We start from the raw sequence: 20,117 nt of genomic DNA on the forward strand, positions 1-20,117 counted from the left end.
GATCTGATTTGTTGGTGGCCAAAATTCCTAGGAAATTGACTCATACTTGACATGTAAACCCTTTAATTTGAGATTTTTAATCATGATATGATTTGTTGATGTAGCCACCGTCTTATACTTATAGAATCAAAATTATATTTTCTCTTAAATTTCTTTTTCGTTTTTATTTAATTATATTTCTTACTTAAATTTCTTTTTTGTTCATGCATACAGTTATGAACAACTAGGAAAACAAGTAAAATAAGTAAATAAATAACACATGAAAAGTTGGTATTATTCATAATTTGCTACATATATTGGTTCAACAGATTCAACAATAGTCCATTATGGGAAGAAAACTCTAGATTCACTGTTCGAACGACTCACCCTTTATTTTATATGGCTAATAACTATATATGTAGACATCTATTTTTCCGAACATAACTCATCAGTGCACCCTGCAAAACAAAAAATTCACCAAAAATTATAAATTCATCTGCTTTTTCACATGTAATAATTCAAATAAATCAATAATGCTTACAAAAGAAATAATGAAACAGATGGAAACAAGACATGTACATACGTTGAGCAGTCAGTGGAAGGACTAATCTTGTATGGAATGTTCACGCCACATTGTCCAGGGAGTCCAGCGGCCTTGCTCAGGTCGACATCAGTGTATGAGTCAGCAAGAGATTTCAAGCAGTTACACACGCTTTGGCGATCTTGTGTAGTCTTTGCTGCGCCATACAGACCCTTAACTCCACTGCAACAACTGCCTAGAGGGCCTTTGTTGGTCAGATAAGACAGGCATGAATCCAAGTCTGAGACCACCGTGCCACAGGTAATTGCCGCCTCGCTGCGAGGGGCAACTGCCATGGCCAAGACGGCGGCGATGAGGAAAATGCTCAATGGCTTGATAATTCCGGCCATTGTAACTAGAAGATCTCAAATGACAGGCGAACAAAGGGCTTAGTGTTGTTTTCTAGCAATAGGTGAGTAGGGAAGTTTTGGTGTGTGGAGAAAACATGTACTGTGGTGGTGTTTATATAGAGAAAATTAAGCCAAGGAGAAAATTGCAATTTTGGTTTCAAAATATAAAGTGGTTTGTAATATTAGTCTCATATTTTTTGAAATAGTTAATATTAGTCCCATACTTTAGAAAAATACCGCAAAGATCATAAAAAAAATTGCAATTTTTGTGACTAACTTTACAATATTTTCCTAAAATGTGGGACAAACTCCGCAACGTTTTCCTTAAGTACGTGCCTAGTATTACGACAATAAAACTAACTCTGTAACGTTCTCCTAAAGTGTGGGACTAACTTTGCAATATTTCTCTTAAATTTATGACTAATATTGCAACGATAAAACTAACTTTCTAATATTTTTCTAAATAAGACAAATATTATCTATTTCAAAAAGGGAAAAATGCAAGCAACCCCCTTGTGATATCACAAATGAGCAAATTACCCCCTTATGAAAAAATAAATAGTGATTTACCTCCCTGTATTTTTTAAAATACAACAATTTACTCCCCTATGATTTTTAAAATGAAGCAATTTACCTCCCTGTATAAGGAGGTAAATTGCTTCATTTTAAAAAGTATAAGGGGGTAAATTGCTATATTTTTTTCATAGAGGAGTAATGTGCTCTTTTTTAATATCACAGGGGGATAAATTGCTATTAACCCATTTCAAAAAGCATGAAATTAATATTGCAAACCGCCCTATATTTTAAAATCGAAATTAAAGTTTCAAAGAAGTATTGATGGGTCCAACAATGGCATGCAGATGTAGTTGGTAGTAGCTGAGGAATATTGATTGTGCAAGCATAGCATAGGCGATGGGCAAGGGGCTGCTCCGATAGGACAAACATCAAGAAGAAAGGCCAACAGGCTAGAGTACGCAATTCAAGCCACGTACTCGAAAAGCATTAAATGTACGGTTGTGGGGCCTGTTCTCGATTTCTCTAGATGACTTAGCAGTTTTTATTCAATGTCTGTGTTGAATTAAGGAGCCTTAGAAAACATGTTATTACGTACACCCCGTGATTATCAACTCATGAGCTCTAAATATGTAATATTTTTAGTGTTGTTCGATTATCGATCTTTTCTCATGGCCCACACCTATTAATTCATGGATTTAATGTAATTTACTCCTATTATATATTGTAAACGAACAAATTATCTTTTTATAGAAAAATAATAAAAATTTATCTTTCTATATTTTTTGAAATGAAACAATTTATTTATTGTCTAACGAGATAAATTGTTTTATTTTGACAAACACAGGGGGTAAATTACTGTGTTTTTAAAAGTACTAGGAGATAAATTGCTATTATTTTTTTCACATAGAGATAATTTATATTATTACAAGAGAGTCGCTTGGATTTAAAATTGGATCAATATTACTTTGAGTAAGAAATACTTCATACATGCTATAGGGGTTACTTGCATTTTAGCGGGGGTGAGGTGGAATTACAATTTTGGTTCTCAAATTCAATCATTTTTGTAGTTTTGGTCGTCAAACTATAGGGACGATAATTTTTAGTTTTTAAATACTGTTTTTTTGTTTTTTTTTTTTACATTTTTGATATTTTAGTCCACAAACTATCCATTAGCCAACAGTTAGAATTCACGAAATCAATCAGCTGGGAAGGGAAAAAAAATCATTTGATGACACAATTAATTTCTTCAATCAAATTAAAAGCCTACCGTGAGGGGGTTAAATGCAATTTATCCCTTTGTGATATGTGAAATGAGTAAAAAATTTTCTGTAAAAAAGAATTAGAAAATTATGCTCTATATATTAAAAAATGAAGCAAATTACTCCCTTATCTAAAACACAGAAGATAATTTACTAATTCATTTTCTATAGAAGCTTTTTTACTCATTTACCATATCACATAAGGTAAATTGAATTTTTTCTAATGTTAGGTGTTGAAAATACTCCTAAGTTAAGAAAGTTGCAATTGCCTTTTGCAAAAACATTTAGCTGAAAAATGTCGATTTCTTTGTGCATTTTTTTCAAACATTTAGCTTCCCAAACACTTAAAAGTATTTTTCAAGAACCAAAAATTGAAAAACATTTTTCCAGAACGTTCGCAAACACTCCCTAAATAACTTGGAACTTGCCCTTCTTCTCATAGAAGCTCAGTCTCCATAAACCATCCGCAACTGGGAAAAAATGGAGCAAAATGGGTGGTTTCAACCAAATCGGGTAGAAGAGCAAAAATCAGGTGGAAATTATATGGGTTTTTTCCCTTCCCGGGCTGCATCACGTGGCGTGCACGTGATTGATTCCGTCCATTCTAACCGGCTTGCTTGCCAAAGTCTAGAAGCAAGAAATGGAAATGGAGTTTAGATGATAATGAGTAATTGTGTGGAAAAATTAAATCCTGAATTATGAAAGAACGATTAATTACAAGAGCTACCTTAGCTGTTTAAACGGGAATTAATTGTAACTGCTGCTAACTTAGAACCTAATCTAACTAATTGCCTGCTATAATTTCATGATTTATATACCATTATGGCGTTGTCGAAAATATAATCCAGTTACGTTATATTAGGGGAAACAACGTTGTGTTATTTGATTGTGGAACTTAATCCAATTTACTGTCTCTGATATTCCAAAAGCAAATTACCCTCCCATCATAAAAAAAAAATAATTAGCAATTTACCTTTTATATTTTTTTAAATAACGTAATTTATCTAATGAAGTAAGGAGGTAAATTGTTTCATTTTTAAAAATACAAGGGAATAAATTACTGAGTTTTAAAAAATACACAAAGGTAAATTGTTATATTTTTTATTTTTTTTATAGGAAGATAATTTACTTATTTAAAATATCTTTGAGAAATTGATTGCATTTTTCCCTTTAATTATGATTAGGTTCATCTTAACAAACTTCAGTAATGTGATACAACCAAATTGACAAGTTGTGTTGAAATTAACTGGAAGAGATCAACATGACACGAGAGAAGAGCGTCAGAGTGATAAGGAAATTTGAATGAGGCACAAGTTAGTAATCTTATGGAATGAGGTGTCTTATGGAGTAAAGTTGATGGGGTAATGTCACATAGTCGGTGTGATACAATTACTTTATAATTAGTTCGGTTCGACTAATTCTGATCTGGACAAGAATTCTCCCTATATTTCATTATAACAAATTTCCTTGGTGTTTGAACTCTGGCATTTTATTTTCTTTAGGGATAATTACACTTCCCTCTTTTGAGATTCGGTGTAATTATATGTAGATTTGATGTGGTCTAGAAAATTACATTTAACACCCCTGAGGTTTGCTTCTATCTGATCTATAAGTCTTTTCGTTAGTTAAAATTCACCAAATTTGCTAATATTAACAAAAAAAAAATAAAAAAATCTATATTTACCTTTGATTGATTTATTACTAATTTATTGCAAGTTAAATAAGTGTTTTTGTAATCAAATAACCCTCATACGTTTTCAAGCGTTAATGCATGAGAGGAGGTATATCTTCATATTACAAGGGTAGTTTAGTCGGAAAAAAATTATTTCACATGCAATATGTCAGTAATAAGTCAATCGAGGGTAAATATCATATCAATAAATTTGGTGAATTTTGACTAACGGAAGGACTTACTTATTAGACAGAAGCAAACTTCATAGATGCTAAATATAATTACTCAAACCACAAAGAATTTACATGTAATTATATCGAATTTTAGAAAATGAAAGTGTAATGATTCCTTTTTTTTCTTTTTGTTTATTGTTGTATGATCTAATACCTAATCCTTTGGCTAGAATTTGTTACTTTACAATGCTTTTTGAAAATCATTGCCCACTTTAAAGTGCCGCAAATAATGTGCCTCAAAAGCCACCATTTTGTCGTAGTGATTTGCTTAATGGTCCTTCATATTTTGAACTTTTTTTTCTTTTCTTTCTAATTATTGTTTTACATCTTTCTCTAAGGGTATGATGATTAACATATTATTTAGTATTTCTATTTAATTATTTGTGCATTTTTTATGTGAAAATATATTAATGTATGAAATATATAATTTATTTTTGTACATGCATGTGTGTCGAGTTTTAAAAATATGCGCGCCATGCCATGAGCCGCGCGCATGGCTCCAAGGAACGCTTGCATCATGGCATTTGACAGAGACATAACGGTTGGCACCACGTATGTTCAAAATAGGTAAGTTCAATGACCAAACGTGCAACTTGCTGAATAGGGGGAACAAAATCACTTTACTGATATTGTCGAGAGACCAGAAATATAATCTTCCCACATTTTATTTCATGCACTCCTTTCTTATTGGATGTTAATAATTATAACTCTACAAATTGTGAAATTCATTACTATATATTTTACTAAAAATAATAAATTTATTTTTGTGCATCGCGATTCAATGTACTCCCAACAAATAATAGATCAAATATAAAAAAGTAAAAATGAATTAAATTTCTTAATATTCGGTTTCTTCCCATAAGAAATTAAATAAACTCAAGACTATGAAAAAAGTGAACTATACAAATCTTTATCTATTTACGATAGAATTTAATAAAAAAGTGAATTATTAAAAAAATATGAAATATAGAAAAAAAAAAAATTTTTTATCATTGTGTTATGAGTCAAGGAAGAGAATATAAATATGGCTTACAGCGACTAGAAGGATTAAAGGCAACCTTCGTCTACAATTATTTTTCATTTTATTCTTTTAACTATCTACGATTGCAAAAATATTCTTCAATTATTTAATTTGCTCGATTTTGAGAAATCAGCCGCTAGAACATTTTTCACGTTAGGTACATGCGACTTTTTTCGACAAGTTTAAAAAATTTCGGTGGCTACATCCCAAAATTGAACAAATTAAATAATTAAAGGACGTTTTTACAATTCTAAATAATTAAAGGACTAAAATAGAAAATAATTATAGTTAATAGACGAAGAATTACCTTTAATCCAAATTTATTTATACAACTATATTGGACATATGGCATTTTATTTGATATTGATTGGACGTTGGGAGTGAGTTGAAATGTTGAAGAGCTATATTTTATATATGAAGTTTATTGGTCAAGTTTGTGTTTTAGTGGTTATGCAGTGCATTGATAATGGATTTTATTGTGTAATATTCTTATGAAAAATGGACGTAATGATTAAAATTGAGAATATTTTTAATTTATGGGATGTAATATTAGAAAATCATAACGAATCGGACTAAATTAAAAAAGTCTGACACTTTTTCCATAATTGGTAATTGGGGTTAAGATTGTGTTGCAATGATATAATAGTGAATTTATTTACGCAGAGAGTTAAAAGATTTAGGTGATTTAACAATACGGGGTTTAAAAGTTTAGAAAAAATTATTTTCGATAAGTTTAAAGTGTAGGAAAGACAAATCTTGTCACACATTGAATGCATTTAAAGTGTAGGGCTTGATATATGGTGCCACAGTTCAGAGTGTATTTATGTAACTATAATTTTATTTTATTTTTTGAGATTTTATTACACTATCGATTACCACAATTTAAAATCGTGATTGTTGGAAGTTAATTCCATCAGTAATGAGCCCAAATCTCACAAGTCCTAAGCAAATTATTACAGAATAATGGTGGGTATAAAATCCTTAAATTACAAATTGAATATACAAAAGAATAAAACAATGATACAAATAATAGATTTTACAGATTTATAATATGACAATAAACAAAATAAATGATTTTGGCTCAGAGAGCCAGATTCGGAAAAAAGAAACCCACGGCAACCTCTCACGGTTGCTCGAAAAATAGCCAAACACTACCAGATACACACGGCCATGAAGACTCACTCAAAAATCCAATAAGGTTTATGAGAGAGAGAGAGAGAGGCGGCTGAGAAGGGATTTCGAGACCATCAGAATCAATGGGGGAGAAATCAGAGAAAAAGAGAGATGAGGGAGAAAACAGCGAAAGGGAAGAGAAATAATAGGGTTAGAGTTTCAGCCTTTAGGTATAAATAGAAGCGTTAATAGGTTGGATAGATGGGTTAAGCAAATTGGGTGGATTAAGCAAATCCAGTGGACCGTCAAGTGGGTTGTGGCAATTGGATCGAGCCATCCAGGTAAGAGAGTGGGCTTGGGCTTGGGCTTACCAAAACAGGTCATGTGCAACGTGTTTCAACAATGGTAATCAATACGATTAATCAATATTCGCCTTGTTTTTTAGCTATAGTCAAAATATTTGTCATGATTTTGGCCACACCTACAAAAACAATGGAGGTCATTGCAAAATCGTAACTAATTTATATCTGCTACCATTCACCTTTTAACTATGATAATTATTGGTAAGGAAAAATCATATTCTTTTTTAATGTGTGCAATATATATTATTATTATCTTTGGGTTATATTTACTACGCTGAATTGGATTGGATAAATTGTATTTATCCAACATGTATGCAATGTTAATTCACTGTTTTAGCTATGGAAAGTATACGGGTAGTAACTTAAAAAATTTACAAGAATTAAATTATAATTTTAGTCATGTAATTTAATAGGGTGGCATTTTTAATCCTATATAAATTGATTTTTTAATTTAGTCTTGTAACTTTATAATTTTGATAATTTTAGTCATTTTTCAGCCAATTTGACCGTCCTGTAAATAAATTCATTAATGACCCAAAAAATGCCAACTATTTTAATTTAAAATTATAGAATTAAATTGCGAAAATCAATTTGTGTAGGACCAAAATCACCACCCATAAATTAGAGAATTAGAATATTATTTTTCCCAAAATCCACATAATGTAGTGCATAATCCAATATTTTCCAGACCCCCTGCAATCATATGCTGTTTAGAGAACATCGTCTGAAGGTATATTGTCATTTTCATCCTTTCTCTTTCTTGATCATGAGCTTGAGGGATTTTATAAAAATACTAACTGTTAACTTGGCTCTGAATCTGGACCACTTCTTTTTATTTAATGTTGGGATCGCAGCTGATTGTGGTATTTAATTATGGAGAATAAAAAATCTGTGATATCATAAAAATTCATGATCACGTTGAAGATCTGAACAATGGACAAACAAGGTAGGCTGGAGATAAAATCCTAATTTATTGCGAACTTGTTCCATGTATAATTAATTAATCTATACGTACTAAATCATGAGATAATCAATTAATATTTTTGGGTTCACATGGTTAGTGTATGAACACATGCATTTGACGACGGATTAGTATTGAATAATGTACATAATGTTCGTCACAGTTATTTATTATAATTAAAAAAAATAATGGTAAGGATCAATTACATTTTATCATTCGAATTATAATTATTTTTATGTTTTGGTATCTAAATTCTTTTTTTATGTCAACTTACCATCTCAACTTTATGAAATTTTGCACCCGTCATTTATAATTATTTTTCAATCAAGTTTTTAATCGGAAAAAACATCACGTACAGTGCACATGTGATATTTAAGAATTATGTGATGTGATATTTTTCACATACACCAACATGTAATGTTTTTCGAAAAATCAATAAGAAAAAAATGATCATATGTGGTAAAGTGCAAATTTCGTAAAGTTGAGATGGTAAGTTGACAATAAAAAAAAAATAATAGATCGCAAAGTGAACGAATATAGTTCGGATGACAAAATAATATTTACCCTACATATTAACCACAGCTCCACTGTCATTAGCCGTCGAAGGCTACAAGTGAGGCTATATCATTAATCATAGTCAAAATCATGAAAAATATTTTAATTGATTAAAGTTATGGTAAATATTAACTAATCATAACACAAATTTAAATTTTTGCAATAATTTTATTTGAAAATAATTAATAAAATTAATTTATCATGATTTTCAATTTTTTTAGAGTCTCACTTTAACTACAAAAGACAAAAGCAGTCTGTAAAAGTAATTAAATATATAATCCGATACAGTAAAAAGTTCACGTAATTTCTATGTCTCGTAGGATTGATTTTAAACCCTAATTGACGTCCAAAGTTCAGCTATTTTCCAGGCAAAAGTGGCTCTTTCAAATCAATCGTGCAGCTTTCGTTGTCCGAAACTTCAGCAGACAAAGTTGTTTCATGACCTGTCTCTCCACTCACATCTTCGTGGTCTTTGGCTTTGCCCCACAGCACAATGTACAGCCCCGTGATTACAGCTAATGTACCTATAAAGCTGTTATCAATCACAAAACATAAAATATTAGAAAATAAGATACGATAATTAATGGCATAAAATATATAAGAGAAAAGGATCATTTTAGTCCACTAAGTATGTCAAATTTTAATTTTAGTCCGATAACTACGCCTATATTTGTTTAGATCCAACAACTTACGAAATTGCTTACTTTTAGTCATCTGACAGATTTTCGGACAATTTTACTCCTATGCAACTTTTGAAAGGCAGTTTTAGTTCATATGCACCATAGGGGTAAAATTGTCCGAAAATCTACCAAATGACTAAAAGCAAGCAATTTCGTAAGTTACTGGACCTAAACAAGAATAGACATAGTTATCGGACTAAAATTAAAATTAGCATACTTAAGGGACTAAAATAATACTTTTCCCAATATATAATTAAAAATTTTTAGGAAAAAAAAAATATTTGTCGGTCATATTCATATAAAATAAAGCGGATGTAATGCAATTTAACCCCATGTAATATTGCAAATAAGCAAATCACCCCATATACAAAAACAAAAAGAATCAATTTATCCCATGTGTTTATTAAAATAAAATAATTTACTTCCCTGCCTAACAAAGTAATTGTTTCATTTTAAAAAACACATGAGGATAAAATGATGCATTTTAAAAAATATAGAGAAATAAACTGTTATTTTTTTTCATAGAGGATAATTTGCTTATTTACAATACCATGGGGTTGCTCGCGTTTTTCCCAAAATACAACACATGCACTTCCAGCTAATTTATGAATTTTTAGTGAATCGTAAGTTTTTTAATTATAGAATAAAATTACTACAATTTGTTTCAATATAACAAATTATTACATTTATGCTTGTAGAACTAAGATTACAATTTTTCCCATATTATAATGCAGTATACATACCTTCCCATGTACATCTCTTCGTGCTGAAATAGGCAAGCAAAGAGCGTAACGATGACAGTGGAGAGAGGCTGAAACATAGCAGAGAAGAGCGGCCCTCTCCTTTCAATGCACCACGATTGTCCAAGGAAAGTTACTGCTGCTCCCAGACCCTATATTCCATGTTTTTTTTTTTTTAAAATTCTTCTGTGAATTTTAATTATACATTACGATGCCCAAAAAAAATAATAAAGCAATTAATTAAGGATAATTACAAGTGGTTCTTCTCAGGATTTTGTCTTAATTACAAATACCTCTCATTATTTGAAAAATTACAAATACCCTTGCCGTGATTTGTCAAAAGAAGTATTTATATTATTCTAGACAAATTTTAAGAAAGACCGTCGTGATTTAGCTTAAGTAATGAATTACTCACACCAAAGAAGCAGCAAAATAGTTGAAATGGGGAATTGAGATTCCAAGTTTTCATATTGGGTTCGACGATCAACGTCACCACTCCAGATTGCACTCCTCCCATCAGACACATCCATGCTGTTAATGAAAGATAATCAGGGTAGCTCTTTGATACAGGGACCTGTAAATTATCCAAAACATATATATGTCATTTTTCAGTGTTCGAGGCACTGAGATCTTCTACAAATGAATAATTATTCCTTACATTACAATTGTCACAGTTAAAATTATACCAAATCGATACTATTCACCACGTTCTAACAAAATCAATGCAAGTACGGCAGTTTTGGGTACTGTAAACATTTGTTATAATCTTTAATTGTGGCTAATATTTTGTCCTCGCTCCGAAAACCAGCGAGTACGATTTGTCATAATTTTTCACTTTCGACCACGATAATTAGTCACTACAAAAAGTTATATTTCTTCTATTGTGTTAATGAAATACCTGGAGAATTAGCCAAAGCGACCAGGAACAAGAGCTGCCGAAGACCAATAAACAACCTAGCAACCATTGGTTGTGATCTCCATGTAAAAATGCAGGTCTAATTGGTAGAAATTCATCGTTCAATAACTTAGGGCCTTTTAATAGCGCAATGGCGACAGCGCCACAGACACATACTATGGTTCCGATGATCTTCGCCACACTTCTTGCGCTTGGGAGATGGAGCTTTTCTAACCTAATTTACACAGAGAAAAGTGAAACTCATCAAAGTATAAAAACCTGCATAGATGGTACATATGTGACTCCTCACGCGAGCCCCAAATAACCGCCCGATTTGCAATTTCAGTGAATATTTTTTTAATGTGCTAATAATTTTAAATTGTAAGATTTAATAGTCGAATTGAATTCCAACAGAGTGAAGAATGTCAATCTTAATTAATTACGAGATCAAAATTATAATTTCTGATGTAATTGATCGACCATTTAGATGTTAGCTTCAAAACGTTCACCGTATAAGTAGTTAATGTAAATTTACCCTATGGTATAGGCCATAATGAAGGTGATGGCGGGCAGCAAATTGCCCAATGCACTTGTTGCCGACGCTGAGGCTAGACTCAACCCTCCAAAATACAAGTTCATATTAAGTGTGATACTGCCAAGAGGAAATAAAAATCTTAGTAACATACAAATTGCAAGTTTGCCAAAAATTAGTCATTATTGAAAGAAATGGATTGGGGCGAAGGATAGGGAGTTCAACACTTTTGGTATTTTATTTTACAAAAATTTTAAAATGATATTAAAATTGAAAAAACTCATACATCTAGTCCTATAGTTTATAAGATTTTCAAAATAGTTCCAAAATTGGAAAAACTCGACACTTTTAGTTCCATAAATTTCTAAAAATAAATAACTAAATGTGTTAAGTTTTCTCAATTTGGGACCACTAAGGACTAAATGTGTTAAGTTTTCTCAAATTTAGGATCATTTTGAAAATCTTGTAAAACAAAAGACTAAATAGGTTGAACTCTCTATCCTATGGGATTAAAAGTATAATTTTGCCAAATGGATTGTAATCTACCAATAAAATTGCATTTTACCTCCCATAGATAAGCTTTTTTGCAATATTGGTTTCATTATTTCTTAACTCACTAGATTGCATACGGTAACTCCGAAAGATTTGCATAATTTCTACAATTAGTTCGTCAGAAACTTAACAGATCAAGGGATAGGGATTAAAATTGCGAATCTTTTAGAGTTACCATGTGCAACATATTAAGTTCAAAATAATGAGACCAAAATCACAACAAACTTTTGAGGTGTAAAATGCAATTTTTTCCGAACTTACCCAACTAAAGATAGCAAACATATCAACCAGAAGTTCTTCCATCCCATAGAACTGGCGTTCGGCCCCCGCCTGCACCCCAAAACAAAAGATCCCAAGAAAAAAAAAATAAAAAAAAACTGCAAGATGAGTCGATCTGGCTCCGCAAACATAAGTAAACCAGCTTCTCAAGTAATCAAAGAATACCTTGTGAAAAAGGCGAGAGGAGCAAGAAGGAAGAAGGCTATAAACTGCCGGTACACAACAAAGGCCAGAGAGCTCAGGCCTTCCGAAAGAGCCTTTCTAGTGACGAGAATCATTGCCGCATACATGAATTGACATGCAATCATCACCAGCGGCTCAAACGGGATGTAATCCTTCCAACCCATTCTTCTCTTTGTTTCCTCCAATGCCGAAAACTTGTCTGTCTGTTCTTTTGTCAAAGAATATGTGCGTGATGGTGCTACAGATTGGCGTGCTCACTATTATAAGTGTCGATCTGGCCCAGAACACATCACGTTTACCTTTCCTTTTCTTCTTCTTTATTTAAATAATGGGCATGCATATTTGTGAAGAAAGTTTGGTCAATTGCAAGGTGGTTTTGTATAAACTTTCTCTCTCCCTTATAAAATTATTATTAATTAAAATAAATTAATTATAATTATTTTTATCGAATATCAATATCTAATTAAAATTATTATAATAATTAACTTTAATCAATAATATTAAATAAACTGAATATAACCAACACTTATTATTACAATAGAAACAACACATACTATGCAGTAGAAACAACTTCCCACGCATATGACAGGGTTCAAACCCGTTCGCTTTGGATGTTTTTCTCTTAAAGGTATATGTTGAGAAGTAAGTACACGTAAAAGAAAATTTGGGCGGGGAGGGGGGGGGGGGGGAGGAATGCAATTTAGCCCATATGTATTGGAGAATAAAGCAAAAATTATCCTCTATTTAAACCATTGAAGGAGGTAATTTGCTTCACTTTAATAATTTACTAATATATTTTTTTTAACATAAGGTTTTTGCATATTTCTTTTTTCTTTTTTTTTTAAAGGGATATGTTTTATTTCATAAATTAATCTGGTCACATGTTTAGTGGAGGTAAATTGCATTTAACCTAGGAAAATAATTTTTAATCTTTAAGTGCGGATATAGCAATTTTAGTTTTGTATGAATTTCAGCATGACAATTTTATCATGTAATTTTAAAATTTTTATACATTCAGAACAAAGATACACATAAAATAAGATGAAAATACAAGCAATCACAAGACTAAAATACAAACAAAAATAACAATACATTTATATGCCATAAATTCCATAATTCGTTTTTATACTGTGAAATTACATCCAAGCTTGTCGAGTTTTTTTGAAACTTGAATAAAAAACTTACTAAATACAATAATTAATGAACTACTAATTTAAAATTTTGAATATGAACTATTATTTTTAAGATTTTAAATAATATTTTTTTATAAAGAAAAGGATGAAATGTCTTAGCAATTTTGGAAGAACAACAGCAAAGAAAACATCTTGAATGGATGTCAAGAGAAATTATAAGTTTGTTAAAATCGTGACCAAGAACACAAGAAAATTAAGCTCTGTAAGAGGAAGAAGAAGTTTACAGTTTTTCAGTTCACAGAATTTCTGAAGCCTATTAAATAAACCACCAAAAATAACTAACTAATAACTGGAGAACACGAACAACTAATGAAAACGCAAAGGAAGAAAAAAGAAAAGTAGAATGCCACTATTTGTGCCAATAAGTAAGAACACGCTTTTACAGAGTCGTTGAATAATCTTTCTTCTTGCTGCTGCTCTGTTCAAAAGACTGCATCAGCATGGTGAGTTCACCAATCTTAACATTCCCCCGCAAGTTGAACTTGGGGAAGGGAGAACAAGTTCAACTTGGACCTCATGAGGGAAAAGGCTGGTCCGCCACCTGGTTTTTGTCACTGGTGTGCGTGGGCAGAACAAGGCCCTGTTTGAATTTCTCCCTAACTATATGACAATCAATCTCGATGTGTTTTGTTCTTTCGTAAAAATTGGATTAGCTGTGATGTGAATGGATGCCTTATTGTCACAAAGTAGGGGAATTGGTTTTGGAAGAAGGACCTTAAAATCTTGCAACAGATAATCAATCCAAATAATTTCACAGATAGTCGATGCAAGGCTGTGATATTCTGCTTTTGCTGTAGATTTAGAAACTGTGGCCTGCTTTTTTGTTTTCTAGGAAACAGGAGCATTATTCAAGAAGATACAAAATCCTGTCAATGATCTTCGTGTCTCTGGACACCCTGCCCAATCTGCATCAAAAAATGCAGTTAGCCTTGAAACATTGTTAAAAGAGAAGAATAAACGTGTAGAATGGCAGCTCTTGAGGTATTTTACTAGATGGACTGCTGCATCCCAATGAGCCTGACACGGCCATTGCAGAAACAGGCTTAAGTGCTGGACTGCATAGGATGCATCCAGCCTAGTAAAGAAGCCTCCCACTAAGCGGCGACATCTGGAGGGGTCTGTTAGCGGGTCTCCAGTGTCTGAAGAAAGCTTCAGTGTTGGCAAAGGAGTGTTCTTAGCCTTGGCTTGCACAAGTCCCATGTCTTGTACACTGTCTGAAATATATTTGCTCTGAGTGACCAACATTCCTTCTGGTGATCTAGCTAGTTTAATTCCCAGGAAATATTTTGCAGCTCCAAGGTCCTTTATGGTGAAAAGGCCATGTAAATATTGCTTCACTTCCTGCACATATGATTCTAAAGGTGCAGAAACTAGGATGTCATCCACAATGGGAAGGGGCTGCTAATTTTTGGCTTTCATTATTGATTTCTCGCGCTTTTATCCTCCGAAAAGATCTCTTGGTTAGTTTACATGGTCATTAACGGACATGAGTACTTTTTATCATTTAAAAAAAAAAATCGAGGACCAAAATTGATGAGGTCGAAACATAAAGTATCAAAAGTGATTTATTGACTATAAGGAACAACAAGTGACATTATTCCTAAATTGGCTAGAAATGCATAAGGACTAAAATAAAATTTCAATATGTTTTGGGACTGAAAACAAATTAGTAGCAATATTTAAGGACCAAAATTGTAATTATTGCTTGAATATCCCTTTCTGATGAATTATTTATAGTCGAATTTCAAGATGCAATCGATAGGGTCGGAGGCAATTCTTGCATCCAATGGGCTTGCGGGCCAAGGGTAACAAATGATATAAGAGCCAACAACAAAATAGAGTCGAGAACTAAGTGTTATGCCGGATAAAGTACTACTTGTGCAGGAGCTACCTTTTGAACCTGCCACCTCTAGAGTCCCAATACTTGGCGACCGATCATGGGTTATGTCATGCCACGACTAGAATGTCGCATTCTAAAGGAGGGGTGATTGTGATGTTCCATCCTATATAAATTATGAACTAATAAAATAAGCAATATAAAATTATTGGTCAAGGAAGTCAAGTGCCTCCATTAGATATCCTTTTTTTGTGAGTTGTTTATAGTCGAATTTTATGATGCAATTCGTGGGGTTGAAGGCAATTTTGGCATCCATGGGCTTGCGAGCCTAGGGGTGACAAATGGTATAACAGCCGACTGCTTAGTAAAGTCAATTGGAAACTAAGTGCTATGCGGAAGTCATTCCTTGAACCCATGGGACAAAGTGCTATAAGTGCGGGAACCACCTGTTGAACTTGCCACCTCTACAGTCTCAATACTTGGCGACCGATAATGAGTTATGTCACTCCGTGACGAGGATGCCGCGTTCTAAAGGAGGGTGATTGTGTATCACGTCCTACATAAATTATTAACTAATAAGATAAGCAATATAAATTATTAGCTAAAGAACTCTACTATATTTATTGGATATTGCTTATTCATAGACGAATTTCATGATAAAATTGGAGGGATAAGAGATAATTCTTGCGTCCAACGGGCTCATGGGGCCTGAGTGTGACAAAATTATATATTCATATTAAAAATAAATGTGAACAAGTATTTCAATTTTAAAAGAAAGAAATCAAATGAATCTCTTTTTATTTTTCTTTACAATAAAAAACATTAATCTTAAGCGCAAGTTCTATTCCTCTTGAAAAGTAATTAAGCAATGTCGCTAGCAATTTAGTCAACATGGTAGGTTTAAATGAGTACAAAAATATGACTAACATATTATCATAGAAAAATAAGTTTTTACTTCTATTAGATAAATATAAATAAAGGAAAATACTTTAAATATGATGTATTTTGGAAAGAAAATATTAAAAAAGACACGTATCAAAAACTTAGTGAAGAACATAAATGGACACTTGTAACATGCATCAAAAAATAAAAAGATAGATATCAATATTAAAAACTTATCACTGACTTTAAGGGTCCGTTTGGTTTAGTGATTAAGTATGATAAAATTGCTAATCATGCATAGTTATATACTTGATTCAGAATATTCGGTATTAATATCGAACCCGATTTTTTGACAATCCTACTTTATGGGATAATGTATGCATCAATCGATTAGAAAATAAGTTGAAAACCGCTTTTTCATTTTGACTTTCTCCTTACTTGTGAATACATGCATGCTTAAAAAAATCTACTCTAATGGTTTAATGATATATATAATAAAAAATAATAATTTATTATTTTCAGACTTTTGAAAAGTATTTTAATTTTGATTAGTTATTATTCGAAAAGTAAAATTTTTGGCATACTTTTATAACTTTTTTAAAAAAATTAACCCTTCGTTCTCTTCTTTAATTAAATATCTATTTTCAACTCCCGATTTATATGACTGCAGAAAAAAAAAAAAAAACATTCCACAAGAATTACTATTTCACAAATTATATTTTAATAAATATTGTATTTATAAATATTCACAAGCTACAATATCAAAATAAAAAAAAACAATAACATCAATAATTTTTTTTATATTTAATCATATTTTATAATCACTTCAACTAAATATTATATTATATTACCATATAGAATGTCACACATAATATCTCAAACAAAACACTATATAATAAATAAGGAGATTAATTATAATTTCATTTCCCATCCCTTCTAATATCATCACAAAGACCAAATGAGCCTTGGTCGGATAAAGGGGATATCCAGTTCAATCCCCTATTAATTAGCAGTGTAGGCGCCCTCTATTGGTGAGACTAAATGTGGTGAGGCCCAACGGAGTTGCGGCTGACAAGAATCACAGGCCCAAAATAAAATCCCACAAGTCCAAAATGTTTCACTAATATGTGGAAAATTTTAATTCGAACCCGATTTGATTAAATTTAAATCAATTATATAGTAAAAATAATATACTTATTGTGTGATTGATGTATAGTTTAGGAAGGTAATTGGGAATGATGTAAAGGAAAACAAAATTTGCAGAGATATTTTCAGCTTTCTTCCTCTTATTCTGGAGCCATTTTCCCTGCACGAATCGGGATACAAATTTCACAAATATGTCTGTACGTATCAGATAAACAGGGATCACTTACCCACCTGTATCGGGGAGAGTGAGTTTGGGTAAATACTCGTTTGTTTTGTATTAGGTTATTTATATTTTTTATTGTTTCTTTTAATGTGTGTTTTACGTTTCCTACGGCGCATTTGTACGTACATATATGGGAAAAAATGCAAACAACGCTCAAGGATGTTATATAAATAAGCAAATTATTTTCTTATGGAAAAAAATATCAATTTACTTCCCTATATTTTTAAAATGCAGCAATTTACTCTATGTATTTTTTAAAATGAAACAATTTACCTCTTTAGATACAAAAGAATATTGATTCATTTTAAAAATTATAGGACGATAAATTACTACTTTTTTTTATGTAGAAATATAATTTATTTATTTACAATATTACAAGAGATAAATTACATTAAGCACACATACGTGTGTTTGCACATTGTGTGGGGTTGATGGAATAATATTCGGGTTATTGGTTGAAATGGTTAATTATTTTTCCAAATGGGTCATCTTTTAACACCCTCAGATATTATATGTAATGTAAAAAACAAGTGAGCATAAAAGAATCTTTAACGACCATAATTTATTAAGTAATCTTTGAGGATTTTCTTAATGTATTTTTTACTATAGTTAATTATTATAGTTAAACATAAAAAAATTATTACGATATTAATTAATCATGATTACACAACGACTATTAACCGTTCCACAATTAAGGTCAAAATATTTGCTATAATTAAAAATTGTGATAAATATTTTGGCCAGAAGAAAAATTATTGCGAGTCTTGGTTAATAGTGGTGAAATTAGAAGTTTTCGCATCGATTTTGTTTGACCATGGTAAATAGTGTTGATTAATTTATTACGATTTTTAAATCGTGGTCATTTACAATCTAGCGAAGAATCAATTGTTTTGGAGTGTAATGAGGTTCTTGTTTTGATCCAAGCTTTCACTTTTGGAACAATGAATGTTTTAGGAATAATTATAATTTTGGTCCCTATACTTAACACTTATATATACTGTTTTAGTCCCCAAACTATTGATCTTGATAATATTGGTTCTTAGGCTAACATTTTTTTATTACTTTGGCCCCTACCATTACTTCTAGTATTAGAGTTAATGGAGGCCATCACGTGATGTGCACGTGGAGCTGAAATTAGATGGAAAGAACTAGGGTTCTCAGTTGAAACCCTCATTCTGAAAAAATTGAAATTTAAATTTCATAACTTACCTTTTTTTTTTTACGTCTCAACAGATTTTCTATTCAAAAAAATTGTAATTTATATCTCATTATCCATTTTCGTTAAATTATTAACGGAAGAAGCACATGCAATGCTCCTTCCGTTAACAATTTAATGAAAATGGATAATGGGATGTAAATTGTAATTTTTTAGACTTGTAGGACTAAATATGATAAATTGTAAAGTAGTGGGACCAAAATCGCAAAATCAATGAGTTGCAGATGGCAAATAAGAAATGGGAAATGAGGTTGTAACCTTATACAAAAAATATTTACATTGCTGATGTTCAACTAGCCCAATTTCACATGCTAATTGTAGCCCGTGTCCTCTTTACCTACTTTGAAATCATATGATTTATTAATATTTCAGAAGTTGGGTCATTTTCAAATAATATAGACGTCAGCCTAATGCATGCCTAAATATTTTCTCCGTCTCTGTTCTTCCATCTCTAAATAAAATTTTGATTTCAACAAAACAATATTTTTGTGTGTGTATATTTGTATATCATTATTTTTTAAAGTTATCGCAACGAATTAGTTGGTTCAACTCATAAAAAAATAACTTATTTTAAATTAAATAGGATGTTAGTTATTTTCACTTATTAAAAAGGGTAAAATACAATCACATCTCTTGAAATTTGCCATTTACAAATATCTTCTCATATTTTGAAAAATTATAAATATGTTTCTAATTTTAACGTCCATTTAACAATAATCTCATTTTGTTAGCCTACATTATGTTTCTATAATTAGAGTACTTGCTCATATCGGTCTGATTTGTTGATTAAAAGAAAGAAGCATTAAAGAGATAAGAGAAAGCAAATGGCAAATAGCAGAAAAATTACAATTTATATTCTATAACTTACCGATTTGCTTTTCTGGTCCTATTGTTTTACAAGTCAATAGGTTCAGTCCCACAAGTTTAAAAAAGTTGCATTTTAGGTCTCATTACCCATTTCGTTAAATTGTTAATGGAAGAGCACTGCACGTGCTCCTTTCGTTAACAATTTAACGAAAATGGGTAATGGGACCTAAACTGTAATTTTTTTAGACTTATGGAATTAAATCTGCTGAGTCATAAGACAATGCGACTAAAGTCTCCAATAAAATAAATTATGGGACGTAAATTGTAATTTTTCCCCTCATTCTAGCCCAA

General features: G+C 31.5%; 2 protein-coding genes across 2 annotated transcripts; both read right to left on the reverse strand.

Annotated features, from left to right (window-relative positions):
* Positions 1-253: 253 nt before the first annotated feature.
* LOC105171985 (non-specific lipid-transfer protein 2) lies at positions 254-1,002 on the reverse strand. Its single transcript, XM_011093288.3, has 2 exons — positions 563-1,002; positions 254-437 (listed from the first exon to the last, which is right to left on the reverse strand). Exons 1-2 carry the CDS (start codon positions 907-909, stop codon positions 428-430), a joined length of 357 nt encoding a protein of 118 aa, XP_011091590.1. The 5' UTR covers positions 910-1,002; the 3' UTR covers positions 254-427.
* Positions 1,003-8,851: 7,849 nt separating this feature from the next.
* LOC105171983 (WAT1-related protein At4g30420) lies at positions 8,852-12,758 on the reverse strand. Its single transcript, XM_011093287.3, has 7 exons — positions 12,445-12,758; positions 12,262-12,330; positions 11,452-11,568; positions 10,920-11,151; positions 10,437-10,595; positions 10,025-10,173; positions 8,852-9,133 (listed from the first exon to the last, which is right to left on the reverse strand). The coding sequence occupies exons 1-7, from the start codon at positions 12,624-12,626 to the stop codon at positions 8,959-8,961; spliced, it is 1,083 nt and encodes a 360-aa protein (XP_011091589.1). The 5' UTR covers positions 12,627-12,758; the 3' UTR covers positions 8,852-8,958.
* Positions 12,759-20,117: the final 7,359 nt, after the last annotated feature.

Source organism: Sesamum indicum, linkage group LG10, assembly GCF_026168435.1.
Source record: "Sesamum indicum cultivar Baizhima isolate 11 linkage group LG10, ASM2616843v1, whole genome shotgun sequence".
NCBI classification, from domain to species: domain Eukaryota; kingdom Viridiplantae; phylum Streptophyta; class Magnoliopsida; order Lamiales; family Pedaliaceae; genus Sesamum; species Sesamum indicum.

Bases quoted from the DNA above. Each gene is read 5' to 3' on its own strand.
- LOC105171985 (XM_011093288.3), bottom strand. From the start codon at position 909: ATGGCCGGAATTATCAAGCCATTGAGCATTTTCCTCATCGCCGCCGTC.
- LOC105171983 (XM_011093287.3), bottom strand. From the start codon at position 12,626: ATGGGTTGGAAGGATTACATCCCGTTTGAGCCGCTGGTGATGATTGCA. The intron at 12,331-12,444 runs GTATTCTTTGAT...TTTGGGGTGCAG, and splicing joins CCTCTCGCCTTTTTCACAAG to GCGGGGGCCGAACGCCAGTT. The intron at 11,569-12,261 runs GTAAGTTCGGAA...TCCTCTTGGCAG, and splicing joins TGTTTGCTATCTTTAGTTGG to TATCACACTTAATATGAACT.